General features: G+C 42.6%; 1 protein-coding gene across 1 annotated transcript in view; it reads right to left on the reverse strand.

Moving 5' to 3' along the window:
* Nucleotides 1–681: 681 nt before the first annotated feature.
* Nucleotides 682–10,977, reverse strand: part of MMP21 (matrix metallopeptidase 21) — a 20,985-nt gene continuing 10,689 nt past the window's right edge. The window contains exons 5-7 of the mRNA XM_018557466.1: nt 4,333–4,590; nt 2,097–2,269; nt 682–981 (exon numbers count right to left, since the gene is read on the reverse strand). Coding sequence (XP_018412968.1) covers nt 682–981; nt 2,097–2,269; nt 4,333–4,590 — 731 coding nt within the window. The remainder of the gene's footprint in view (nt 982–2,096; nt 2,270–4,332; nt 4,591–10,977) is intronic.

Here is a 10,977-nt window from a genome sequence, read left to right on the forward strand (position 1 = left end):
TAGCTCCAGACCAGCACCCCTAACCCATTGAGCCTTAACTTGAATTTCCACTTAAAGAAATACTAATAGTTCACAGCATGAAATATATACAGTGTGTGTGTGTTTGTGTGAGAATATATAACAAATGATGCAGTATTTTTGTGCATTATAGTCTTTAGTGCCTTGGTGCTCAACTCCGGCTCTCAATGTCCATCAACAGAGCATATTTTTCAGCTTTCTTCACAGACTGGAATAATTAGTAGTTCTCCTACACCATCTACTAGGCAATTCAGCTGTCCCTGTATCCAGTCAATGTATGGCTAATGAGGCGATAGCCAATAAGTAGTTAAATCTTGCAGTAGTAGGAATATAAAAATCAGCAGAGTAGTTTAGTACAGTAATTAATGGGCCTTGAGGATGCATCACGGCAGGGAGAAAGCTCACTTTGAGTTCTTGCAGTGATGAAGACCCATCAGTGGACTAAATTGCCCAAGTCTGCCAAACCACAAGTCAGATTTTCATAGTCCTTTAGCTGTTGGGCAACTGTAAGTGCCTGCTTCTCATGCTGGCAGTGCATGCTGGGAGTTCCTCAGCAGCCGCAAGATGTTCAGAATATAAATTGTTTTACAATAGTAGAATGCGTGGAGTGTAAATCCCCAGTTGTCATTCTCCCCCAGCAATACAAAGTCTTTTATTCCAGGGTTACAGTCTCAGCAGTGACGTGTGAACGTTACATAGATCAAACCATTGCTCAGATATGGCCCGGCGTGGCAGCACTCCGTTCTGGGGCAAGGAGGTATTAGATCTCCTGTCTCTATCGCTGAGCACTTTCCAGAAGTCCTTCCCTTTAAACAAGAAGAGGGAGTTGTGGGTGTATGAATAATATGCAGCATCCAGGTGACCCATTGGGTGGTTATTTCGTACCACTGCTGGGAAGAAGTCAACAATTCTCTTAGGGAAGTTTGGAACAGTGCGGTTTCTGTTGATGTCAAAGGCGTACACCTGTAAATGGGTTCAAAAATAATATGTTAGCTTGTTAAGATTCCTGCTCAGTGTAAAATAAAAAGAATATAAGGGGTCAGCTGAGAGTCCGTAGTGGCCAAATGTTGCTTGTCTTTGGCTTTGAAGATTTGAAGTCCTTGTTATGGGCCAAAATCTTTTTTTTCTATGTGTTCAATGATTTGTATCTGCTGTTATCTGTTCTTTAGATTATTGACTGAAAATCAGCATTTAAAAGGCAAATCAAATTTAGGAAGTAATAAAAATATCCCTTTCTTGAAATAAAGTTGCATTTTAGGGGGTTTTTATGCCTCACACAGTCATGCACGTGGCAGAAATAAAAAAAATGTGTACCATAGCCAAACAGGATTATGATAAATGTCTCCTATAACCCAAAATGAGACTCTCCAGATTGATTGCATTAAGCTGTACTGAATGTACTGGAGCGGGCACAGAACATGCCAGTTTAGAAAATGTTGGCTGATATGCTTTTCTGTAGCCTTGGAACTTCACTGTGATCACTTACAATATGTGTCTTGCATTTAAATAGGTAATGAAGTACAATATTCCTGCTATAATGGTATACCTTGATGAGACAGCATTGCTCCTTCCTTTTGAGGGCAATTGTGACTCATCAATGTGACCCTAATGTGCGCTGTGATGGGTAAGTTTTCTAAAACCACCTGCGGTAATGGGATAGGACCTGTTGTAAAGGGGATCAAGTTTATATATCGAACATTTCAAATGTTCTGATTAATGTAACACCACTATGACAACCAAGGATTACTGTACAGGGGTTGATATGAGAAACTGGCATCTGTAGGAATTCTGCATATTGCAATTATGGTCTTCTACTCTGTCTTATGCATACATGGGAGGGAGCACTACTCATATATGTAAAGGGATGCTGGGAGGAAGGGCACCAAATGACCATTTTGTTGAGAAAGTTTGCAGCGGTTTTTATGCTAAGACACTAAGAATCTTGGGCAGGGAAGAATTGAACTGGTTATCTCCAGCACCTAATGTGATTTTCATGCCAACTCTGCTAATAAACAGAATCAAGACCCACGTGGGGAAAGGTAAGCCATGTTGGCCAATGAACTGACGATCACTCTCACCTGGTAGTCCTTAAAGAACAATATGTGCTGAGTTCGTCTATCAAAATACGCAGCATTGATGGGGCTTGGAATTCCAGGAAAGTCCTCGGAGATGAGTCTCGGGTAGGTCCTTCCCTGAGCGTCCATGGCGTAGGCCTTATCATTTTCACCGTCATATCGCCAGTACTGAGTTCCTATTAATACATGAAAGAGAAAAATTGGATACTGTTCTTCAAAGCAGCCAACACGACTCCCAGTTCCTATACAACATGTCTGATAACAGATATCAAAGACTGAGGATTATGTGGACTGGGGATTTCACCATCAATTCACGGTATAACGCTCATACCTCTGATATGTAGCATGCGTTAAAGGGCCTACAGTTATGTAATAAAAAACAGGTTCTATGATGTAGCTATGGATAAAACCTACAGACACACAAAAATATCCGATATCCAGTACAGAAAAAATATGTCGTCATTTAACCCCTTAAAGTAATTTTTTAAAAAGAGAAAAATGGGGGCTGCCATTTGTGGTCTTCTTCTAGAAATGCTAGTTTTTAGCCATGATGCTGGGTCACGGACGCAGAATGAGTATACAGTAAGGGTGAAGTGGCTGTGGGCAGCACAGAAGTTTGAGGCTCCAACACTTTAAGAAGTGTTGATTTTCTGAAAGATAAGCCACAATGCTAAACATGCTTAGGCTACACAAAGTTCTGCAGAAGACAGGGCCACTGTAATTAAATATTTCATAGGTTGCACATGTGTAACTAGCAGACCTCGCCAGATGTGGTGACGGGACCTCTTTAAAGTGCACTGCACTTGTGCTCTTAACCTAAATGCCTGCTAACACAAAACAGCAGTAGTCTTCTATGCAGTAAATATACGGAAACCAAGTTGATGGAATCTGCTGGAGAGTTAAAGAATGTGACCGTTAACAAGGTCATTTGTGGCATTGTCCAGCTACTTGTGTATCATCCCTCATTTTTTTTATTTCCATCCATTAGTTCCAGACTCTTCCAGGAACATTCAGAATCCTTTGTAGGTGCAGTTTGCCTGCATTTGCATTGCTATATATGTGCCATAGTTGGGAGATCCATATAGGTTAGAGTTACGGATTGCACTTATCAGAGGTGCCTTGACATGGCAGTGTGGCTTCCACATGTATTTCTAAATGTATTGAAAGGAATAAGCGAAGAATCAACACCAGGCAGATCTTCAAAAAGTAAGTTCAATTAGCTGTCCGGGAATAAGTAGCAATTCAGGCAAGTTCAAGGAATGTGGGCTTGCTGGCTCTTTTTATAATTATCTGAACAATAGAACCATATGTGTTGCCTTGAATCATCTCCAAAAATCATATAATAATGCCACCTTGTACTTGTATTAGTCTTGAGCCAAGAACAGTAGATGGTTCTTCTTTGTCTTGTGAAGACTCCCTCATATCCAGGTTAGAGGACAGCTGTCTTGGCACTGAACCTATAGTTCCATATGCCAAGGTCAAAAAATGTGTTTATGACTTTCTGTCATTGAACTCTTGTTGCCTCGATCTACAAAACCTAAATGTCCTACATGAACTCTAGCTACCTTGACCTACAAAGTCTAAATGTTCTACATGAACTCTAGCTACCTCAAACTACGTCTACATGTTCTACATGAACTCTAGTTACCTCTATCTACAAAGCGTAAATAGCCAACATGAACTCTTGTTACCTTGACTTTCAATACTACTATACTAATAAAGGAAATGTCCAGGAACTGGAGCTATTCCCATATTATGTTGCCTGATAAAAAGATTTCCAGCACACACCATCTCTATAATGTACAATTTACTTAACCCTCCCCTTCTTCTCTTTCTTGGTTACACTGCACCACACCTACCTACTCTTTCCCCTGTCTTGGATAAAAGCATCTATGCTCCCACTCCTTTCTCCCCTTTGGATACTCCTAAGCTACCCATCAATTTATCATGCACTGAGCTACACATGTGCCATGTCTATTGAAACTTCTGACTCTACTCTACATGGCCAGGGACATAAGAGGACAAGCCATGTGCCCTGAGTGATGCAAGGCTCCCAATGTTAAGTATATATTATACATTCTATGTGATTCTTCTCTTGTAACACTGTAATACTGTAATACAAAGCCAGGAGGCTCGTGGCTCGTGACTGTACCACCATATCTATATGTCAATGTACTCAATGTGTATGATTTTCGCGAAGTTTAAAATAAAGAATATACAAACAAAATGGCTGACATACCTTTGAAGAAGTAACAGTCATCCCTGGTCCAGGTCCAGACATGTACAAAGGCATCAATATTCTGTGTGGGTATTCCTTGCCAACCAGTGGAAACCGCCAGGGGATCCCCATACCGAGTCCTGTTATTTTTGTTCTCATACATCCAGTACCAGCTATTCCGGAAGAAGTACGTGTTGTATCGGACTACCAGCTCTCCAAACTGGTTCCTCTCCTTCCTCACCCAATCAAACACCGTGTCGAAGGGTCCTTCACACGATCCTGGAAATAAACAATGGATATGAAGCTCTTATAACCAGATGAGAAAATGACATGCATCTGATTCGGTGCTAAGCTGCCATAGCTAAAGAAGAACACCACATAAAACATACTGGAAAATAAGGTACGAGAGGTGGCGGATGTCAATGCGAGATATACTGTAACCACCTTGATTAGACATGCATCCAACCTGTGTAGATGTACCTCCAATTTACATAGATATACCTTTACCTGTTGATATAACTCCATCCAAGCAGAAGACTACTGACCTATAGATCTGCATATTTGTTATGAAGCCATTGGACTAATCAGCTGGTCCAGAAGAACCAGTAAACCATTGCAACAAATGAGACTGAGATTTGAGATTGATGAGTTCTTTCCCTAAAGCAAACCTGTCATGTATGAACCATGGAGTCTGGTAATACTGACCTCTGCCTCTGGAAGTGCTAGTTGATTGGCCATCATTTTTTACTCTTTCGGTCACAGTTCACCACCAAGTATGCAGAAAGAACTTCGAACTTTCCTGATCTACATACTTGTTCCATGTCATTGATTCAGGTAATATTGACCCAGCAGGAATGTGTGACAGCCAGGCAACTAGCACTTCTCACATCTGGTTCACTTTAATAATTGAAAGCTGAACTTCACGTAAACAGCTAAATACAACTGGAATACACATATGGGAGCTGTTTTATCTGCTGAAGGATTTGTATTTTTTTCCATCCAGTCCTGAGGTTTACACAGTCCTGCCAGACAGAACAACAAGTCTGTTGATCTGACATTTTTCTACTGCAGTTATGCCACACATCAAGGTCACCTTCCTGCCCCCAGCCTGTGACTGGACAGTAAAGGAACAGCAACAGACTGACAGGGCCATATATCTTTTTTAGGGACATGCGTGTCAGGGGAGGCAGATGAGGCAGAGCCTGAACTAGTACTATGGAGGAAAAAGCTGTGAGCTTCAAATCTGAAGCTCACAGCTTTTCCTTCATTCAGATCGGCTTCAAGTAGGTTACACAGCAGGAAATTTCTCCCCGCTGTGTAACCTGTCATGGGCGGACTGCTGCCTGTTAATTACAGGCAGTGCTGCATCCGGCTTTTGACAGCTAAATTAGATTGCACAGCAGCGGGCTTCCCCACCGCTTGTGTAACCTAACTTAGTGAGACCAGAGCTGCAACAGCTCTACTTGCTGTTAGAGGCATGAGCTCTGTGGATGGCTTGGACCAATGGCAAAGCACGATGGGTCCAAGCTGTCCAATCAAAAAAAAATCAGTGAGGACATAGATCTCGATGTCTCACCGGTGACGAGCAAGTGAGGGACCGGGAGGCTCCTCCCTGTCTCCATCCTCCACACAGCTCGGTGACCGGGTTGGAGGCTGGGGGCGGGCAGGGGAAATGCCTCACCGAGAACAGACTCCACTGCATGTCACTGCTCTGTTCTCTCCTCCTGTCAGCATGTTCCTTGTCAGTCCATATAAAGACAAGACACCTGATTGGCTCTTGGTACTACCCCTTCCTCTCTGACTCTGAATGCTGCTCTAACTGGGATTACAAGGGGCTGAAACCATGTCAAATTCCTGTGCTTACACTAGTTGCATTTCAAATACATTTATTCATTTTTTTCAAATAAATAAAAATTGGTATTTTACAGCTTTAAACACAAGCGGCGTCACTGAACATAGAGACTAAGATAACAATTCTACAAGATATATTGCTTAAGAAAAACAAAACCCTCAGTGAAAAGCCATGCCTATCTCCAGTGAAACATTGCTGGTTCTGTCGCATTACATTGCGGTCACGTAGCGGCAGCAATACCCCATGCCGGGACGTGAATCTCCGGTGAATTGGACCCCTCCAGCAGCTTTAATATTTTTACATTTACATCATTATTATTAGTTACCTGCAGTCAGGAATATTACCTCGCTGCTTTTTACCGGCGGCCATATGCTGTTTTTATGAGCTAGATTTGTATTTGTATGCGTGATATTGTGATTAAGGTTACTCTTCCAAGGGTTATTTTTTTCCTTCTTATTACAGGAAGACACTCCTGGATGTGTCTCTACACTGAGAGACATTACCTCTGCGTTTCTATGGCTATGTGTTTTATATTCACTTTCCAGCCAGGCTGATTTATATTCACGTCCACGTCTATTAATGTGCCTTCGCCGGCAGATAGATAGGCTGCATTATTCCTGCACTATTGCTTTGTAAAATTGTGTGTTTTGCCTTTTGTTGCTCTTTATTTTACACCCACTACAGCAAATCAGTGTGTGGTTATGGCGAGTGAAGTGACATTTATCATCGTGAATATGAAGTTGGAGGTACGGTATCTGCTTGGCCTTCAGCGCGGGCGCTTCTTCTACCGAAGGTTCTGGGTATTATTGTTTAAGGGGAATGCACAGTCTTCCCAATAATTTTTCTTTAATGGATATGTGAAGGGAAATCAGATACGAATAATCCCATCAATGGGTTACAACATAGTTTCTATGTATAGTTTGTCATTATATGTGTACAGTACATGGGGGCAGTTATATTCAGTGGCATAGTGTGGGTGCCTAGGGCAAGGCAAGTATTGTGCCCCCTTACCCGACATGTTATGTGTGTTTGTTAGGGAGGAGGGTATTATTTTTTTTAATTATTATTATTATTACTATTACTATTATTATTATATTTTCTTTATTTTTTTTACTTTGCTGTCAGGGGCCTTTGTAAAAATATTAGGGGTGTAAACAACCCCTGATATTTCCCTTATGAAATAGAAAAAGGGATTGAGGACACACTGTCCTCCGTCTCTTTTTCTACAGCCCCAGCATTTAATGAACAGGAGCACTCAATACAGAGTCTTCCTGTTCTTTCACAAACTGAGGAGGCATAGTACTCTCCCCAGGTATAAATGGACAGGAAGCCTCTGTACTGAGTGGTCCTGTCCCTTCAGAAACTGACTAAGTGATTACTATGTCCCCCAGTCATGAATGAACAGGAAGTGATGCATAGCACTTCCTGTTCAGTCATGACTGGGGACATAGTTGTTGGAAATGCAACAGCATTATCATTGTATTACTGACTTTGTATAATGTCTTTTGAGCTGTAGATGGCGCTGTAGTGCAATGTTAGTCTCTATGCTTATGCATATTTATCATTGATACATACAGGCAGTTCTCTTTGTATGCTGTATAATGCTGTATTCTGACGCAATGTTCTGCTAAGCAAGTAAAACTTAATTCAGCATTCCTAAGATCTTCTTCTAAACACATAACCAACAATAGTACGCTTACTATGTCCTCCGTGATTTACAAACACTGAGTGATCAGTACTGATCACTGTGGTGTTTGCTCATTACACGGAAGGATCAGCGAATATTCAGCATCCTGTAGCTCTACCCGGCCCCACACAGCTCCACTCTCCATCCTGACAGCCCCACTCTGCATCCTGACTCCTGTTCAGAAGGCAGGCTCCACTTCATCAGCAAGCCACCCAGCTGCTGATGAAGTAGAGCCTGCCTTCCGAACCACAACTCAACATCTGAACAATGTAACATTATCATTGCTTGCTGGAAGCAATGCATGATGGTATATGTAGTCTTGAGAAATGGAGATAACTTCACATCAAGCAGCAGGGAAAGAGACGCAAAGCACACTGGGAATCCAGGAAGTTGATGGAAGTGATCGGCAGACGGAAGGCAGCACTCACTACATAAAAGGGATTTTTTTCAAGTAAGCTTTGATTGTATTATCAGAAACACCTCCGGTATGCATTCCTATTACAAAGCTGATGTTATAAGAGGAGAGGATATGCCGGGACTCTACAACTCCTCTGACAATTGCTGCTTGAACAATAACTTTACATCTGAATGTGCTTCTATTACATTAGAGATATACACCCCCTGGCTACTTCCTACACTGTGCTTGCAATGACTCCACGGGCTGCCTTTTTCTTTGTGGCTGCAGCAATCCCTAAGAATTATGGGAGTTTTCGGTTTTCTTAGTTTTATCGGAGACAGTTTTATTGCTTTCTTCACTCGGGGCCATTATGACCCCCTGACGCTAGAATCGGTCATGTCATTTAGCCGGCCCTGCCTGCGCATAGGCAGTCCAATATACAAACGTTACTCTGTGCGGGTTCACGTCAATCCGACTTGCATTTAAAATGAGTGTCATTGTACAATGGACATGCACAGAATGCAGATGAACCCGAAGACTTTGTGCGTGGGACGAGGAGCCTATTAGACGCCATAATCACGTGGGAAAGCACAATTTTTGAAATAACGCAGCGCCGCCGTGACTCCACTGCGTTACAGAGACATCACCCGTCGGCTTAGGGAAGAATAGAGGTCTGTACATGACACGGATCCAGCTCGAAGTCTGGGCCAGGGGCTATACTGGTCCAGACAGCCAGCACAGATCACATCTCGCTTTGTGTCAAGCGATGTTCGAGAAAGATTCCGTCCCCGGAGGCTACGAATAAAAATGTCATACCTCAACGCGAGAACTTCTAGATACAACAGTGTGCTAATTTACTGGCGGAAAGTTCAGAGCTGTGCCAGCTACATATGGGAAACGGTGCCAGCGCAGACCTGCAGCAGGACTTAGAGCACTGCACAGATTTGTTTGGGGGCTTTTATTTTTCTTGTATCTTTAAACTTCATCAGAAACATTTTTTATTTTTACAAATAAGGAAATGCAATACAGCAAAGAGAAAGAACATTTATCACCATGGCGAATAATCAGCCTATAAAAGGTTAATTCGGTGCTCAATTCCTCCAAACTAAACCAGGCATCAACTCGGATCTCTGTTCATATACTAAGAGAATAGGGTGACGTGATAATAGTTCACGTTCTCAAGACTTCTCACGTGCTTGTTATCTGGAACTCCCTTCCCCACACCATCCATCAAATGCATTGCTAAAGGGGTCTATTCAATCTCTGTGAACATTCTTGTTGTATTTTTTCTTTATAAGTAGAATTTATTTTTTCAAATGTCATCTTGGCCCACATTATGGGCACTAGATGGAGCTGAGGAGCATAGGAAATAAATACTTCTCCCCTATGCTCCTCAGCTCCATCTGGTGGCAGCAATGCAGTATTACAAGATTACATTGAAAAATACAATCAACTTATACAGAAAATATGTTCGCTTTGTAAACCCTAACAATGAACTTCTTTTATTTCCTCCCTTTTGTTCTAGTAAATATTCCATTGAAAATGTTTTGCTATATCTGTTCAATAAGAACAAATAAATACCCATTGATCCTGTCAAATATCCAGTGAACTTGTGATTTCATGTGCTCCCTGCTGCTCCTAAAACCTCAACCAATTTTATTAGGCCTGTAAAGTTAATTTCTGTGAACTACAGAAGAGCTCCTCCACTATGCTATGCAGATAAAGTGTGCTTGATCCAACAATATTATCAACCTTTCTGCCCAACGTTTGTGAAATTTAAAACAACTCCCCTCAATGTAATGAAGATGGGGAGAGGAAGAGGCGCTTGTAGTCCAATCAGCAGAGCAGCCCAGTGACAATGCTGCTCCCTCAAAGGTACAGTACACTGTGTGAGCGTTGTCACCCAAAGACAGGAAGTATGTTACTAACAGGATCACCAGGTGAATTTAAATATAGACCAGCCGTCTGCAGGGTCAGATTGTAACCCTTGCTGCACTGGTTACATTACAGCAGTGAGCAGAAGCAGGCAATGTTTTGCACATGGTGGCATTGGTTCTTACACAAATAAGGGTACCCCTGGACCCCGAGGTGATACTCTCCCCAATCTGGCTATTCTTTATTATGCCTACAGGGAGCCCGGATCTCCCCTTTATTGTTTGAAACATTGGGCGAGCTGGAAAACCTCCATCCACCACTACTGTTCCCAAGTGGGGTAAGCAGCACTTCAGGCATCCAACACCAGCTCTCTTCTCTTTCCCCTTCCCTCTCCATAGACATCATTCTTCTGAGAAGACCATCATTGTTCATGGGTTTGCTGGTCAATTCTTTTGCCCGGGGCAGCCAAATTGTGTGGGCACATCTGGTCAGGTTTCTGGCTGACCTTACAATCTAAATGCTCAATCCCTACATCCTTCTTCAGATTTACTAACACTGATGCAGTTCAAAGGCTTAATCAAAGCAACTCCTTTAGGTCCTTGCACTGCATAGCTGTTGGTAAAATTATAACGTGTGCAGGGCCGGATTTCCGACAAGGCCAACCAAGGCCCGGCCTCGGGGCAGCAGGGAGTAGAGGGGCAGCAGGTGGTGGAATTCGTATCTTCCGACACCCGGGACATGCATACTTTGGGCAAGCAGGGATAAATGTACAGCAGGGAAGCCACCGCTTGCTTTGAGGTCACCGAGATCACTTGTATGCAGCCTGCATACGGGGGGGGGGGGGGGCGGCGGGAG

The sequence above is a fragment of the Nanorana parkeri genome, unplaced genomic scaffold, assembly GCF_000935625.1.
Source record: "Nanorana parkeri isolate BGI_ZX_2015 unplaced genomic scaffold, ASM93562v1 scaffold2, whole genome shotgun sequence".
NCBI lineage: Eukaryota > Metazoa > Chordata > Amphibia > Anura > Dicroglossidae > Nanorana > Nanorana parkeri.